Source organism: Lytechinus pictus, chromosome 17 (genome assembly GCF_037042905.1).
Source record: "Lytechinus pictus isolate F3 Inbred chromosome 17, Lp3.0, whole genome shotgun sequence".
In the NCBI taxonomy this organism is placed as follows: Eukaryota; Metazoa; Echinodermata; class Echinoidea; order Temnopleuroida; family Toxopneustidae; genus Lytechinus; species Lytechinus pictus.
The window spans coordinates 18,118,169-18,136,824 of NC_087261.1; the positions used below are offsets into that span (position 1 = coordinate 18,118,169).

At 34.8% G+C, this 18,656-nt stretch overlaps 1 protein-coding gene across 1 annotated transcript in view; it reads left to right on the plus strand.

Annotated features, from left to right (window-relative positions):
• Positions 1-18,656, plus strand: part of LOC129280177 (plexin-B-like) — a 48,276-nt gene that overhangs the window by 17,150 nt on the left and 12,470 nt on the right. The window contains exons 9-27 of the mRNA XM_064112092.1: positions 289-403; positions 3,380-3,517; positions 4,138-4,236; positions 4,959-5,052; positions 5,429-5,619; positions 6,125-6,279; positions 6,858-6,972; positions 7,437-7,570; positions 7,962-8,138; positions 8,904-9,003; positions 9,673-9,909; positions 11,509-11,700; positions 12,461-12,686; positions 12,945-13,087; positions 13,623-13,744; positions 14,221-14,286; positions 14,846-14,920; positions 15,354-15,420; positions 18,399-18,545. Of these exons, the coding sequence (XP_063968162.1) occupies positions 289-403; positions 3,380-3,517; positions 4,138-4,236; positions 4,959-5,052; positions 5,429-5,619; positions 6,125-6,279; positions 6,858-6,972; positions 7,437-7,570; positions 7,962-8,138; positions 8,904-9,003; positions 9,673-9,909; positions 11,509-11,700; positions 12,461-12,686; positions 12,945-13,087; positions 13,623-13,744; positions 14,221-14,286; positions 14,846-14,920; positions 15,354-15,420; positions 18,399-18,545 (2,593 nt within the window). The remainder of the gene's footprint in view (positions 1-288; positions 404-3,379; positions 3,518-4,137; positions 4,237-4,958; positions 5,053-5,428; positions 5,620-6,124; positions 6,280-6,857; positions 6,973-7,436; positions 7,571-7,961; positions 8,139-8,903; positions 9,004-9,672; positions 9,910-11,508; positions 11,701-12,460; positions 12,687-12,944; positions 13,088-13,622; positions 13,745-14,220; positions 14,287-14,845; positions 14,921-15,353; positions 15,421-18,398; positions 18,546-18,656) is intronic.

An 18,656-nucleotide genomic window follows, 5' to 3' on the forward strand; every position in this document is an offset into this window, starting at 1 on the left:
TCTCGCTCTTTAAATGGGGCTAATGAGATGATCACATATTCATTTTGTTCTATAAGAATACAGGTAAGAAGTAACTGCTAGGACTACCCATTCAAAGAAACAAACAAAAATCAACTTTGAGCGGCCTATCGACGAAATATGGGTGGGAAAAATTGCCCTCACCGCCATGGGCGAAAGCTGGATCCTCCACTGGATCTGGACTGGTATAAAATAATAAAATGCCTTTTGAAAAAAGATGTCAATTTTACTGTAGTATTAAAAGGAATATAATTGAGTTTTCTCTTTCAGTTGTTCGTCTTGTGTCTCGAGTGCATGGCCATGTGACTGGTGTGTTTATGACAACATGTGTACGCATGAGAGCAGCTCATGTCAGGACGGTGAAACAGTGGTGATTGGAGAAAATGTAAGCATTTTATGAAAACATAGGCCTACCTTGTAGCGTTTCACCTTTGACCCCAGGATACGTGATTTATTCAGTTTTTGCATCGAAAGAGGTTTAATGTAATATAGATTTTCCCGGTCAACTTCGCACTTAGTGCTTGCAAGAGTATAAATAGTTCATTCAATTTCGCTAAAGAGCAACCAAAAATTCAAACCAGTCATTCAAAATCGTTTGGCTATAGAGCAATCAAAAGTGTAAAAACATCATTCAGATTCGCCATAGTGCATTCAAGTTAACACCGGAGGTCACGTGACTGAATGCAGAGCGTTCAATTTCGCTATTGGGTATCCATGTTCATAACTAATGCATTCAATTTAGCACTGTATTCACATGACTTGTAATACACATTCTTCGCTTGTTTTTCCCAACCTGCAGTATGTGTGCCACCAGTGACCATTCATAAAACTGCACTAGACAATTTACATTATTCTTTACAGATGCTTGTAAAAAATCATGTAAATTACATAAAAGCAGTGGCCTGCTTATTTAGGAAGTTATATACCATCTGCAATTACGATATCATATTAAGTATATACATTTGGTTATTATTTTTCTTGAACAATATAAAAGGTTCAAAAGAATTATATAAGGAAAGAAAAATGTAGTCAATGTCTTAAGTTTTGATGAAAAGATTATAGTTTTAAATGATTAAAGTCATATGAAAACAGATGGAAGATAAAAAGAACATTAAACGTAAATATGAAAGAATAAAAAATCATGATATTGTATACATGCTATGATTATATCTCTAGTCAATGTATATATCGAAGAGAGGGTGCAAATGACAAGAAAATATACATTAAGAACAAAAAAATTACAAAGATAAAAGAGACATATGAATTAACACAGGGAAATGTCAGGAAATTTTCCCTTTGTTAATTCATATGCCTTTAGCCATCCGATATTTATGTCTTAAGTTTTGATGAAAAGATTATTGTTTTAAATGATTAAAGGCATATGAAAACAGATACAAGATAAAAAAAAATAAAGTATGTTACGAAAGAAGAAAGTCATGATATTGTATACATGCTAAAGTAATCAATGGCTGAAAAAATGACCGATTTTTGTGCTTTGAACTTTAACATGTAAATTTCATACCAAAGATCTGTAAAATATAACCATCTTCAATTACGATATCATATTAAGTATGTGCATTTAGTTATTATGTTTTTTTAAGAATATAAAAGGTAAAAAAAGAAAAAGAATTATATAAGTGAAGAAAACCGTTGTCAATGTCTTAAGTTTTGATGAAAAGATTATTGTTTTAAATGATTAAAGGCATATGAAAACAAATACAAGATAAAAAATAGTATGTTATGAAAGAAGAAAAACATGATATTGTATACATGCTAAAGGAATCAATGGCTGAAACAAGACCGATTTTTGTGCTTTGAACTGTAACATGTAAATTTCATACCAAAGATCTGTAAAATATAACCATCTTCAATTTCGATATCATATTAAGTATATATATTTAGTTATTATGTTTTTTAAGAAGATAAAAGGTTCAAAAGGAATTATATTAGTGAAGAACACCGTAGTCAATGTCTTAAGTTTTGATGAAAAGATTATTGTTTTAAACGATTAAAGTCATATGAAAACAGATGCAAGATAAAAAGAACATTAAACGTAAATATGAAAGAAGAAAATCTTGATATTGTATACATGCTATGATTATGTCTCTAGTCAATATCGAAGAGAGGGTGCAAATGACAAGAAAATATACATTAAGAACAAAAGAATTACAACGATAAAAAGACATATGAATTAACACAGGGAAATGTCAGGAAATTTTCCATTTGTTAATTCATATGCCATCCGATATCTATATTTTTTCGGTGACTTAATATGGACATAGTAAGCCCATAAAATGGAAGAAAATATAAACATGAAAAAGTTATAAAACAAATAGAAAAAATTACGTGTGCTAAATTGCATGCACACATTGTATTATTGGATGCACAATGGCGAAATTGAATGCTCTAACAGAGCTCATGGGGGTTTCACGGGCGAACTTGGTTGCACTATGTACAAATTCGTATGTCGAGTGGCGGATTTGGTTTCTCTAAAGCAATCATGAATGCCAAATGGCCATTTTGGTTGCACTATAGCAAATTTGAACGCCGACTGGTGATTTTGGCTGCCCTATCTAATAAATTGAATGACCTATTTATACTTTGTCATGCACTATGTGCAAAATTGAATGACCTATCTTTACTTTTGCATGCACTAACTGCGAAATTGGACGGGAAAACCTATACTTCAGCGAGTCGCTGAATGAAATACGATGTTTGTGAACCTTTGAAAATCAATAAAACTTATTTTTTTAAAACGCTGAATAAAATGAATCTTAATTTTTTTCTTCTCCTTTCTAAAATTTACTTTATTTTTAATGAGAATGTCAATAGTTTTAATAATCAGAATTACTTTAAGATTTATCTTTTAATTGTTGGTTTCAATCAAGTTACTTCAGAGAAATGGATTTTAAAACTTAGTAGATGTTCAATATTTGATTCATGCTTTTCAGCATTGTAATCAATAGTAAGGATCATGTATACAATCTTTGATATATTAGTTACCCTCATCATGATTATATTAGCATAACTAATTATCATCTTCATTATTGTAATTAATCATCATTATATCATAGTTCGTTATGATAATTATTTCTACTATGTTTACGTTGTTACTGTTCTTATTAATAATATTAACCGTTTACATTCATAAAACGTGGCTAGTACTACGACTACTACCAAAGCATCTATTATAATGTGGTCATTACTTTCAATCTCATCATGAATATTATCATTACAAGCATTAGCCTTATTGTTTAACATTTCATATTTGAAATCATATACAGCTCTCCATTTAAATTTGGTCGAGAAATGTCATAAGAAACACATAACTAATTATACCCATTGAATTTCTTTCTTTTAGAGTCCCATAGGTTCTGGAGGCAAAGGACAGACTTACTGTCCTCAGCTGGTTGGTACAACAGAAACCTTTTTCATACCAGTGAATATTCCTTTAGGTTTCTCACTAGAGGCAAGAAATATCCCTACAGATCAAGCAAAGGTACTGACAGTTGCAACGGATATTTATCCTCACATTCACGACATTTGGCCCACTGCCACTCATCGCAATACGCTTAAAAACAAAAAGGCGGAAAAAGGGGTCGAGGAGTGTCCAGACAGCGTTGTCCACCCTTATCAAGAACACTGTCATTTTTCAGCCAGTTGCGTGATTTAGTTTTCCGTTCTTTCAGTTTTTATAGTGTATCTTACCATACCCCCATTATCTATTTACTACTGTTACTGCTGTAAGGCTAGGGCCTACTGCCGGGTCCGCTGCTACTGTTACAATACTATCCCTCGGCTAGGCTACCAATAGTTACTTCTACTGCAGTTAATATTGTTGTTGCTGTCACACTTAGTTTCTCTGATTGCTTAATTTTACGCATAAATAAATGCCTCTACAAATGGACCTGAATACCTTAAAGTTAGACCAGGGACGTCCCTGGTTATACTGACATGGCCTAAGCTGATTGACCATATTAGTATCATTATTATTAATTATTAGACATAGCGAGGCTGTGTTCTAGATAAGTATCAAAGAATCAAATCAATATAATATTGCTGATGCCAAAACGAATATTGGATCATTATTATTTCTCTTTTTAAATTGAATGTTCGCAGATCCAGTCATTCGATTGCATTCTTGTTATTGATGGAGATGAGGCACGAGTAGAAACTACATTCTTCAATGAAAGCTATGTTCTGTGTCGGGCTAAAGAGGTACATGTAAACTTAGTGTTTAGGTCATGGCATGTATGCATCGACATCCTAGGAAAGACAGTCTAGAATTTACTAAAATTACACTGAAACGTGACTTTCAAAATATTAAATAAATTCATACCTGGCAATGTACGTCAGTGCTTTGGTGATATCTGAAGCGCCAATATCATGCTTCACATACTGTACGTCATTATGTACTCAGGAACAGTCTTATCCTCATCATACAAAGTGTCTTACATGTAGATATATGGGAATCAAATAATTGCTCAGTAAACGTGTGATTCTCAGCTTTGCCCCACCCCCATCACAGCCTTGTCGAGCTATTATGAACACTTACACTCCCATATCTATTTTGTTTTAGTCAAACTTTACAATCAAACATATATTATATCTCGCCCACGTCCCCTGCTAATTAGCACATCTCTTACAAGAGTGAGATCGGTATACTTTTGACTTTATCACCATAGAGATGCTAACAATTAGTAGCTCCATGGTATTAAAATTGACAGTGTATAGCGTTGTATATGAACAACATTAAATCCACAGCTCAATGGGGAGGTTTAATGAGACCGAACAGAATGTGCCAACAAGAAATTAGATCATGTATAAGCTTTTCCCGACATATCCGTCTCCCATTCTTCTTGGAAAGAAAATACTAAATATTTGAACGAATAAAGTATACTCTAGTTTTGATCTTCTTTTAATTATATATATTTTTACAGTATATGTATGCTGACGACATCCTTCAGAAGAATGTAAGCGTCTCCGTTCAATGGAATGGCCAACACTATATAGATGACCCTATGGATACATACGGTATAACAACAAATATATGCAGTAATTTTTAGTTACTCTTTTTGTATTTATCTTCTAATTTTGAAACTTTTTCAAACATTAACGTTTAAGAATATTCTTCGATATTACTCAAGGAACAGCAGTAAAAGTTTGTGTTTTATTCCAACTTCTGAAATCAACACTGAAGGAGTTGAATTACTAGTATTTATTATCAATATAAAGAACCAAAGGTGATTTACTATTTCATTTCACTTTTAATTAGCATGAATTGCCCTGATATCTTGAGAGATGTGGTGAACCAGTTTTGGAAAAATATGTACGTAAAATAAGAGGGGCTTGTATTTCGGATTGCGAAAATATCTTGCAATACGAACAAACTTTCTTTTGCCTTTTGAAGTGACTCTGTACAAGTGTTCAGCCAACGATGGAAGCTGCAGCCGGTGTCTATCTCCGGAAGCAACACCTTCGTTCCTAAACTGCGGTTGGTGTGGGAATGACTGTAATGTCATTGAGAGTGATGTTTGTCAGAACAATCGATTTGTCAATCAGAATGAGACCAATCTTTGTTCAGCACCAGTAATAACTGAAGTAAGATGATATTATACTTCATGTTTTTTTAAGTATTAAGAGTGAACTTGTCAAAAGTCTGCCTCGCGTCTTTTATACCAGAATTTCCGCTGTAAGCCTAGGATGCTATGTATTTTTTATTGCAGCTTTCCTGCAGTCCCCAATGTTTTGTTTATGAATACTGTGATGATTTTTTATGAAAAGCGGTTTGCAAGATTCTTTTGGGTAAGACACTTTTCTGAATTTTGACAGGGTGTCTTCAGAGTATTTTCTTGTTGTATTTAACAATATTAGATATCGGCAAGCAGAATTGATATATTTTTATTATATTATGATTTCATCATTTGTTTTCCAGAGCAAAAAATTGTAAAGAACTGGTACATAGTCAAGTTATTGCCATAATATTCTGCTTAATATGGTTAAGGTCTACTATGCCTTTGCTATTCATTATAATTACGAATTATCAATGATCTTTGTAATACATGTGAAAGGCCAAAAGACCAAAATAAATCTTTCTTTTCTATAGTTTTATCCCATATCAGGTCCTATTAATGGCAATACAAGATTGGAAATCATCGGAACCGACCTAGGAGTGGCATTTAATGATGTACTAAATGTTACAATAGGGGACTTGGTGTGTAGCCTGACTGACATGGATCCCTACTATCAACCAGGGCAGAGGTAACGGTGTCGTATCGGGAAGGGGGGGGGGGGCAAGGCCCTTGCAGGTCCATGGATAACACATTTAATATTGTAGACGAATAAAAAGCGCTCGCCGTCATCATCAGAAGTTAGAAGGTCTGCGATTTGTGATTTTAGAGCTCACCTCCGGTGCTATCATACCGCTAGCAAATGGCCCAAGAAGACATGATTATTTACATCAATGTAAAAAAAAATCAATAATCATAATTAAGATGTGATATCTTTATTACATCATACTCCAAAAACATAGCCAAGGATTATTTGTTGAAGATACCAGCTACATGTATGCACGTATTCAATTTAAATTTGTCTTGCGTATTCCTACCGTCTTCCTGGTACATGTGGCATTTTTTTAGTATGCATTGAATGTCATTTAGTCCTCAATGTGTGCATGCCATTTGTTAATTGCCATTGTGCTTTTCATCTATAAATTCTTTCACTGATTTGTGATTAAATAAACATAGTATAAAATAATATATACAGTATTATTTGTCTGAGTAAACATATCAGTTTCATCTGTAATAGGTTATCAAATGACACACCGTCTCTCTTTTCAGTGTAAGTTGCCTAACTGGGTTATCTTCCGAGGTAACATCAGGACAAATCGCGATTAAGATATGGTCTGGTGAAGAGACTAGGACCGGAAACAGTAAAGAACATTTCCACTATAGGGTTAGTGCATTCAAAGGAACTATAATAATTTGTTCATAACAGTAAGCATACTAAACGCTTTGATTCATAGCATTCCAATTTGATGATAAAGATTTGTTTTTCAATCACACAATACTTTAAAAAACAAGCTGAATATGTACATTTTCTTTATTGCCTAATAGGTCTATATATTTTATCTGGGGTGCCATACATAATTCCATAATGAGTTCAGGAAATGCCATACATGCTCATTTCCAAAAAAAAAATCAAAATCAATAAGGTATACAGTGTAATACTATGGGACGCCACTAGGAAATGATAATATATTAACTTATCTAACCGTGCATAAAGATGCAACATCACGTCGGTCACCTCCTACTGCTCCAACACAGTTGTTGACGACCATTTTGTTTTGTTTGTTTCCGTTCTTCTAAATAGAAATGTTCGCAACCCATGGATAACCTCCACTTATTTTTTTTTTGTAGAATCCCATGATCTCGGGGTTTAGCCCTACTGAGGGACAGGCAGCGGGAGGGACCCTGGTCACCATTACAGGAATGTACCTGAACACAGGAAGAATCATCGAAGCTAGATTGGGAGAAGCACGCTGCAACGATTTGTGAGTGTCATCATAATCTTAAATATTATGACAAAACAATGCGTGAGACTATAATACAGTCACTGTATGTAATTAAATAATGCGAAACTAAAGTTCGGAGGATTAGTTTGTTGTCTCCGTCTTTATTTTTATCACACGCACCCACCCTCAAATATACACACACGCTCAAACACACTCGTTCAAACTAACCCCTCTTCCACGCCCACCAAACTGAAAGAACCGTAGGCACACTGGCATTCCAAATTTGATCAAAAAAGTTGCTTTCTTGGACAGTGAATTTAATATTATCTCGGAAATTCAATAACCCGTACATGTACCATTACAATTAAAGCAAAGCAATTTTTACGACTTTCACTTTTGAGCAAGTAACCGATTTGTTCCAATCTTTCAGGATGTTCGAAAATTCGACGACGACTTGTATTACAAGCGGCATAACCAATAATGAAGAAACCTCTGCCAAATTGATCATGTCATTTGATGGAGTTGAAAGACTGTTTGGGAAATACAGCTTTACCTACAAAGTAAACCCGGTAATAAGTGTTACAGGCACGCCCAAATCCATTTTGTCGTAAGTATATATTCGGTGGTCTTTCTAGATAATTTTCCCAATAATAATAAGAATAACAATAAAAATAATAATATAATTTTATAAAGAAATAACAATTAAAATAAATAACAATAATGATAATATTTCATTTGATTCGATTTCATTTTAAAGTTGTTTCTCAACATTCAAAACGAAGATTTGGAAATATATAAGTGATAAAACTGATAATTCAATTAATTACATATATATAAAGAATAATCTTAGAAATGAAACTGTGATACCTAGATTGAAATAATGAAATAACAAATTATGACACATGAACTTTAAAAAAGAAAATCGTTAATTTCGTTAATAGAAAATGAAGACGTTGGTATTTTTTATTTGTACATTTTCGCATGTACTTATAAAGATAAAACGTAATTGCTTTACATACAATTTACTGCGAGTAACAACTGAAGAGTTAAACTACTCTGACTTGCAAGTATTGGTTCTTTTCCCAGGATAAAAGATTTCGATCACATAATCTAAAACGATAAATAGAAAGGTAAATAATTTTCAGCATCACTACATCATTTCTACTGGAAATATTGCCAGGAGTTTATCTTCTTTTATCGTAGTGTTACCATGACAATCATCTTCTTCGAGCGCAAAAAGTAATTGTACTCGTTTTAAAGTGTTTCCTTTTTATTTCATGCACACAGATAAAAATGATTACACACCTTACCTGATAAGATTTGTAGATGACTTTTTTCTCTCTCTCTCCCTCTCTCCTTTGGTTTAATACAGAGGAGGCATTGATATCAAAGTAACGGGAGAAAGATTTGATCTGATCCAGGAGCCTAGAGTTCTCGTTACTTCACTCACGACGAATGCCACCAGATCCGAGGTATATTACGCAAACAATCATAAAATAGATTTGAGTGTGTGTGTTAATATTTTATTAAGCTTCACAGCTCATGTGCTTGAAGAGAAATCACTGTGATCCACACGTCTCAACTCCCAATATAAGTCAAGAAAAAAAGTAGAAAGGAAAACTAAAAAACGTTCGTATTATTCTACAATTCAGACTTCTACATGCTCTTGTTTTCTCGCGGTACGTCAACCTTTCGTTGAATGACTCTATTGCTGGACATGTGTGTATGTTGTTGCCATAATATTGTTGAGGTTTCTATAACGATTCAAAATGTCCTTGTTTATGGCAATTGCGACCAAGCAGCACTAGCGTACCTATGGGGGCAGGGGGGCAGACTGCCCCCCTGACGAGTCACAACCCATGCAAGGGATGTATACCTGCCCCCCCCCCCCCTGACGAGTCACATCTGACAACTTATCCCTGACGAGCCAGTGGCCCCCCACCTTTGAAGTTGAAGACCTTTTTTTTGCTTGTAATTTTTTGTTGCGATTTTGCCCCCCCCTCCCCGTGGAAAATCCTAGATACGCTACTGTCAAGCAGTGAACGATTGCGAAACATTAAATTAGATCATGGCAATTTGCTCCGGTTATCAATCAAGCTCTATGGAGTTTTTTTTTTTTTTTTTTTTTTTTAATCACACAGGAGTGCAATGGAACGGATACTCTTCTTGTTTGTCCTACTCCAAGTTTCCCTGATGATGTCATACCTAACAGAAGAAGACGAGCAGTAAATGACACAATAGAGGCAAATCTGGCCTTTGACTTCGATGGATACATCATCGATGGCGGCCTCATTGAATACTACCCAGACCCTCTCTATTACAGCTTTGGTGGATCAGACAGAATCTATGAAAGCGGCAACAGTCGACTTGAGATCGAAGTGAGTCTGACCTTCTTGGGAATTATCTATAACATGTATAAGCCAATATCAATAGATCGTTACGAATTTCTATAAATAAAATTGCCACTGTTTTTGGTTGTGCCGAGTTTTCCATTGATCCATTGAAGTCACGTGACTGTTCACAAGACACTTATAATGCTCTTTCCACTAAAGATTAGTTTCGATGGCTCTAAACTTGGAGACCTCTTATGACAACTGTCCCGCATCCAAGTTCTTTGATCATATTCGGTTAAATATATATAAGGTATTAAAATGAAAGGTTTCTTGAGGATTGCCAAAACTATTTCGGTCATCAATCTGCACACAACTTTAAAGAGAATTGGGGTACTTCAACACTTTGCAGATACTCGACACAACCATGCAATCGCTCTGCGCGGTATATTAGATAAACAGGTCAAACACATACATGAAGAAATAACAATTGTCCCAAATGAACAGCGACTATTTACAAGCTAATTGACTGGAATCTAGGCCAACTGCTCGATTTAGTACATTACATCCTACATATATCATATCTTCTTATAGTGACTGGTTCAAATCGAATCATGTGACCAAATATATGTTAACTATACTGTTGCGTGACGGCAGACCTCGATATTTATTTCGTTATATTCGTCATAATAATAATCTAAACCAGTGATTGGTCTAAACCTCGTCATGTCACCAAAGATACTTCCAACGCATGTCACAAAATTTTTAAAAAATGCCATGAATCGCGACTTCATGCCGTAAAGCCAGAAATAGTACCCGAGCCGTAAATAAAAAAAAAATTACTTGGTGGGCGTGGCTTATTAAAAGTCCTTCTCATTAAGATCTTGTAACAGTGTCCGCGTACACGCAGTGAGGTATCAAATTTATTAAATTCTATTTAAAATATCACACTTAAACACCGGGATCATCCCTTTTTTTATTAATATACAAACGATACACAGATGTGAGTTCATCAATATGTTTTGTAAGCATGAGGTAACTATGGAACTGTTAAAACCCACGAGGCGCAGCCGATTGGATTTAGACTAGTTACCATAGTTACCGAATGCTCACTAATCATACCGATTTGTTTTATAGAATGGTAGAATTTTTAAGGCTAATCATTTTTTTACAACATGCATAATCAACAAGTCATTACCGAAGCATTACTTGCCATGCAGCCGGTAAATTTACTCTGCATAAGTAATTACCTGGCGCATGGCAATTTTACCGGATGCATGGCTGGTCATGCGTCAGTACTATGCATGACACCCATTCTATAATATTTACTATCTGTTGTATTTAACCAATGGCGGATATTAACCAAATATACACGGCCTTCGATCGGAGGCTTGGTGAATGCGACCACTTTTCCATTGGGCATGCTTGGGCTTCGCCCCACGCGAAAAAGTAGTAATTGCCAGACCAAACTTGGATACACATAATTATTTGTATATTATGATCCAAAATCGGTTATTTTTCTACTACATAATGTACATCTATCTGTGCGTCATTTTACTCAATGCGTTTATATTAGGAATTGATCAGCGACAGATAACAGAAATTGATCATCAACGCACTGTTCACATATTTTATTCCTTTTTTTAGGGAATGAACCTTAACTTAGCCAGCACGGAAGATGATGTTACAGTTTTGATAGGTCATGATGGTGTCTGTGATGTGGATGTGGATCTTGAGACGGATGTGTTACGATGTCAGCTACCGGAGAAAAAGCCTCAACCTGGTAACATCAATGGAACAGTTGAACCCGGACCTACTCAAGGGCTACCAGCTGTCACGGTATGTCGTTACTTATATGCAGTCCCACATGTAACACGTTTGCACTCAAAAGGCAGTTTACCCTATAATGTCACGTTGCGCTACTGACTTTATATTTCTAATGTTCTGAATGTAACGAATCAGAGCTTTCCCCAAGACCACATACTCAACTGAAATTGACCTGTAAAACATATCTGGAGGACAGACTAGATAGCAAAACATCATGATTAATACAGTCAAAACTTTGTAAACCGTCCCTCAAAACTTACTTATTTCAGCAGATGTGTAGTAATTAACTTGTTGGATGAGCGTGCGCCTATGAATCCTTTTAACAGATATATGGCGCAATATAAATGCTCTGGATCATCTTCATGATCAAAAGCAGAAAAGTATATATGCAACGCAAAAAGTATTTTCTTGCTCTTATCAGCAGCTTGTACATGTTGTAGGAGGCAGTTGTAGCATAGCATATCATCATTATCATAGCATTGCTGCTTCAACACTATTGTCCTTTCTTTTCTAGGTGATTGTGTTTTGCCACAGTTCATTGAATGACAGATAAGCATGCATGATTATTATAACCATATATTTCTTTATAAAACGAATATTCAAACATGCCAAATTCTCGTTATATACCTAAAATTATCGGCTGTAAGCATGGCACGTATAAACCTTACCGGTTTATGCATGCATACATTTATCACAAGATTCAAAGATTAGAAGACTACAAAATATCAAATCTAAAAGAGAACAATAATTTTTTTTTTCAAATCAAGTACAGGTATTCCATGGAAATCTGGTATTCTATCCTGGCTACGTAGATTACTCGACGACAACCATTAACGTTGGTCTCATTGTCGGTATTGTACTTGGTGTTGCTGTGTTCGTCATCATTGTCCTTGTCGTGGTAGGCGTCATTCTCTACAGACGAAGTCACCAGAATATAAGCAAACAAGTCCGTGAGATTGAGATGTTAGAGAAGAAGATCCAAGGTCGAGTGCAAACAGGTACAAGGCGTCTTTAAAGAATATATAGCGTTGTTTGATTTCTGTTTCTTTTCTAAAATGGTGGAAATGTTTTTCAATTCAACAAACTTTCTTTTCCTCCCTCCCGTTCCTTGTATTTTCCCCTCTTTTTATTCAATATATGTCATTTCAACCTGAGGTACCCCTATAAAAATATGGTTGTATAATTAATATGATAAGTTGCATAAAATAGGAGTCAAATACTCGTATTGATTATATTAGTTTATTCTCAATGTCTAGCTTTTCATGAACTACAGACCGACATGTCTGAAGTGGAGGAGCAAATCGGCCATCTTGGTGTACCATTTGCGAATGCACTGGATTACTTGAAGAATATGCTCTTTGCAGGCTTGGCTATTCTTCCACCAACCACAGACCCTGAGGTAAAACATGTCAGGCAATCTATAATTTATTATAATAGTATTGATGTAGACATGACTTTCGTTGCAGTGAGATTTCCAACGTCAAAAAATGGATTAAGTCAGCCGTGGAACACTTCATAAAAACAATAATTTTATCATTTAATGATTAGTATTAAACAGTAACGAGGGAAGTCTTTAACGTGTTTATGTGTCTAGAGACTACATCACGAAAACAGTGAGGATACAAACAGAAAGTTTAATCGTCCTTTAGTCCTGGGGGTGCATGGGGACGTCGGTCGTTGTTATAAGTTCATATATGGATCTTAAACGTTAACATGCTCATAAGCAGATGATTTATCATATGTTAGTGGCAGTCCTTGCAACACCAGATTCTGAAGTAAACTGTTGCCATGGACGGTGACGAATGACTCAATCTCCATTTTGACAATTTTCAAGATTAACTTATCGTAACAATAAACATAAAACTGTAATCAAAGGTCTTCCAAGACATTATTTCACATGATGATATTGAATACTGTCCACTTTCTTTCTATAGTATTTGAACTCGGATCTTGAGACAGCGATGATCATGTTTTCAAGGCACCTTAGTAATCCAGACTTCTTGACCAACTACATCAAACATCTTGAGGAACAAAGGAAAACGCAGCGAAGAGATAGGTTCGTTATATGTTTTATCAAAAATTACATTGTTTGATGGATAAACTCTCGGGAAGTAAAATGTACAACATAGTAATTAAAGAAGTCAATTTGAAGGCATATGCACATGTAAATCTAAGGGTTGACATAAATGCTTGCATAGTTACGTCGTTTACCCTGCATTAAACTGATAAAGAGGCACGAATTGCAATGCAGATTAACAATTTCGAAATGAAGTCCTGCTCCATGTCCATGTCTTTGGCAACAAACTTTGTACAAAGCTTTGCTTATCAAATATGCACAAAAAGCATTTACAAATACATGTGATTTATTGTCTACAAAAGTATTGGCTGATATGTAAGGCCGACAGCTGATTTATTTGTTGTTAATTGTGACGAAACTTCAAAGTAATAAAAAAAAATGCAAACATACTGCTACAACTGTAGAAAGTCTATTAAAATACGTATATTCCTTTTTTTTCTTTTAATCTACCGTAGGGTCAACATTGCCTCTCTTATAACCACCGTATTGATTACAGAAGGAAAGTTTGGATATTTCACAGAGTAAGTGTGTTATAATTATCAAATCCATTCTTATTACTTTGAAAAGGGTGTGACTGTTCTACCCCCCCCCCCTCCGGAATTTCCGTTAGAAATTAAAAAAAATAACGAATAGTGCACTTTTCCCAATAATTTTGTTTTAACCAGTAGTTAACCCTTAAAGAATGAGAAAACAAAATTGATATCGAAAAAAATAAGGATTTAACGTGTATCGAGTTCTGCCGACTAATAGTGTAAATCATTATGAAGGTAAAGTTTTGCATTTTTCTTCTACTCGAATTTTACTCGAATGAACAACGTACATTCGTATAATCGTGATAAAAATAGAATTAACAGATAAATTGCAAAGAGATGTTTAAAGACTTTGTAAGATTTAGAAACAACCGTGCTACAATCAATAATCGGGAGAGTATTTGCTGCGACGAGTATATGAATTCATGATCATTTAATAACTTGTGAGAAATACAATAGGAACACTTTTTACGGTTTCTGTTTAAACTGAATGTTTCCTTTCCTTCTACACACAAAATGATAACCTATTTATTGGTGTATTACATTTCAGAACTCTCTTCAAGTTGTTGGAAAAATGCATCGAGGAGGGTGCAGAGAGCGGAAGAGCTAAATCGCTCTTTAGGAGGTTTGAAACATTGCAATGCGTTATATTTAATGAATAGAACGGTATTTACTCAATACATTAATTTGAATATAACTAATATGTGTTTTTATAATAATTCTCAGATAATCCCTTTATATGTTGCCCAACAGTAAGCGTTATTATTTCGAAACTCGTAAAATGTTCAATCAAGAGATGGTAAAGCTGAAAGGTCATGCAAGATCACCTATTTCAATCATCATAATATGATTTACCATTAAGGAGTTTTCTGTTCCCTAGTGATGATGATAATAAACATTGCTTAAAGCGCATATCACAGTAATAACATTACGTCTCTAATGCACTTAGAGAAGGAACAACATCTTTACAGAGGAGCACATAATCGATGATGTACATGAATAGCTTATCTTACAAAAAGGAATTGGATCAAACATTTTATTGAGATTTTTTTTTTCAGGAATGAGACGATCGTTGAAAAACTCCTCTCCAACTGGATAGCAATCTGCATGTATCGATACCTCAAGGTAGCTACAATGAAAAATATTATGAAATGAATTTAAATGTGGTCGTTTATAAATTGCTTTTGAACTTTTTCAAACTAAGCCAAGAGCATAAGGTTTTAACATAAAAATTTCTGGTAACAAGCTGATTTTTTTCTGGATAGGTCCAGGAATGTGCCGAGAATAACATACTAAAAGTCCTAAAATCGTCTAAAATGGCTGCCATTCACAGTAAATGGACATAACTCACTCATTCACACTAGACATCAAATTTCAGTGCATATTTTATGGTTTAAAGGGGGAAAGGATCTAGTGATACAGGTTAGAATAAAAATCAGCAGACCAGGGTACCTAAAAATCCAAGATGGCGTCCAAAATGGCTGCCAAAGCCTAAAAATCCACAATTCATCTATTACTTATTTTAATGTATTTTTATTTTGTTTCTATTCAATGGTTTTAAGGGTCAAGTAGTACATTAGGACAAGTTACAAGGACAATCAGTGGTCAAATATGTCCAAAAATCCAAGATGGCTTCCAAAAGTGGAGTCGAAAATGGCTGCTTTAACTTACAAATGGACATAACTGATTCACTTGATACCTGCCTCAGATATATGATTATGGTGTCTTAACCATGGCTTTCTGTGAATGGCGGCTATTTTGGACGCCATCTTGGATTATGGAAAATCCCCTAAGGAGGATATATGAGGACTTTTAGTGTGTTATTCTAGACATATTCCTAAACCTATCCTAAAAAAAATCAGCTTGTTACTAGAAATTTCCCTTTTAAGCCTATTTTGGCCTAATGCTCTTGGCCTATTAAAAACGATGGAAGTGGATAAAAAAAGTTTTAGAGACATCCCAGAAGGAAAAACCAGTAAGACCAGTATTTTTTTTTACTGGTTTCCAGTAGATTTTTACTGGGCCAGTTGATTTTTAACTGGACCAGTAAAAATCAACTGGAGACCAGTTCCAACAACTGCATTCCAGTTGAAGCAATTAGTAATACCAGTTAAATTGTTTTTCATCAAACTGATGCTACTGGTCCAATAAATGGTTTCCAGTAGATTTTTACTGGTTTCCAGTATGTATTTACTGGACCAGTTGATTTTTAACTGGACCAGTAAAAATCAACTGGAGACCAGTTCAAACAAAGTAGTAATACCAGTTAAATTGTTTTTCATCAAACTGGTGTTGTACTGGTCCAATAAATAATGACTTTTTTTCAAGTCAGATCATATGACGAATTATGGAAAATTAATCTTGCAATTCAGAGAAAGTTATTACCGTTATCATTTATCTTTGTTATCATCATTCTTTTTATAATTAATATAATTATTATGATTATTATGATCATTGTTGTTATCATTCTTATTACTTTTATCATTGTTATTGATTTTGTAATTATTATTATTAATATTATCATAATTATCAAGTATGAACATTATCATTAAAATAATTATTTCCTTTTTTAAATGATTAAGATAAATCAAGATATATTCCTCTGATAGAGTCAACTGGTCTAAAGTAATTCATTGTTTGAAATTGAACTGGTCAAGACCAGTAATACCAGTAATTCTGATGATGCTGATCACGTGGTTTACCTCATTTGCATATTTCCTGTTTTTTAAAGAAAAATCAGGATTAAGAATGGAATATCCTTGCAATGGCACTCATTGTTGTTTAAAAACTTTCTAAATAAGTGTGTAAACTAATTCACAATGAAAATGTGTAATTTCATACATCACATTTAAAATAACAGCAGAAAGATTAATTTACTAACCATTTTTTCCATCACATTTCACTGACCATGGTATATAACAAACCAAATGCATGTAATAAATTGATCCAGTAAGACCAGTACGATGACCAGTTCGACCAGTTCGAGGACCAGTCAGACCAGTAAAAAATACCAGTAAAAAAACCAGCTGAAATTGGAAACCAGTACGAAGACCAGTGAGACCAGTAACAGCCACCAGAAACAAGACCAGTATAAAATTCCAGTAGTTCAAGACCAGTTAATTTTTAACTGGACCAGTATGACCAGTTAGACCAGTAAACCGATGTTCCAATTTCCAGAGTTACCAGTTAAAATTATACTGGTCTAACTGGTCCAGTGGAACTGGTTTTTCCTTCTGGGATCGTAAATAATTGTTAACTACTTCCTCGTTTTCAAAGCTCGAGAAAATTATATATACAAGAAACTGTGGTATATTAGTGCGCTACCCCCCCCCCCCCCAATTGTTACATACATCAGTTTACACATATCAGAGCTTGTATCAGTTACGTTATCACTATACTACCATGTGATAAAAAAACTAATACCTCCTCACTGAATTGCGATCTGTATATAAGAGAAATGTATCTTTACTCAGAATAAAGATATCGAGTACACAAAGGATACGGTCTTTGTTTTTACTTTTTTGTTTTCCTTACGCATTTATTGATTTCATATCTAATATTTTCTTTTCAGGGATGAGAATTAAAAACTTATATAACATTAAACAATTCGTCATGTTTATGTGATAGATGCTTAGTACATCCACCATTGCTTGCGTCTCCAAGACCACATTGCACACGCTGTTCTGCCCCGCAATTTTCCAAAGATATTTAACTTACTCTCGAAGAAGGGCGTAGGCTGGGTTGACCATGGGAGGGGTACATCCTGGGGAGGTGGAACTAAAATGGTATGGGGGTGCACATCTTGGGGAGGTTTAAATAAAGTTTGGAAAGTCAGCTGTTGAAAGCAGAAAGGGTACAAATTTCGATTTGCTTTCCATTGTCGGATCTCCTCTGCCCAAGCGGGATAGCGCACGTGCACCTTCCCAGTCTACGCCCTTGATTCACTTTTATATTCCACACTCTGTAATTTTTTGTGATATCTCTCCCCCCCCCTCCCCTCTTCTGTTACTGTTACATAATTTATATAAACCTACATTATCAGGAACATTTTATGTAATCGAACTAATGATCAAATCACCCCAATCATTTAATTTTCCAAACAGCGTCATGCGGCCGAACCTCTGTACTTGCTTTACCAGTCCATCAAGATACAGGTTGAGAAAGGACCAATTGATATCACTACAGGACAGTCTGTCTTCTCTTTGAACTTTGAATGCCTCTTGGAAGAAGAAGTGGAATTCAACGAACTGGTATTCTACTTTTATTCCCATTGATGTGCCGTGCAAACAGTTATGATCGAGAATAACATTTATGTTTCATTGTACGCATGTGTGAAGGACCATGACCAAGTTAATATGTAA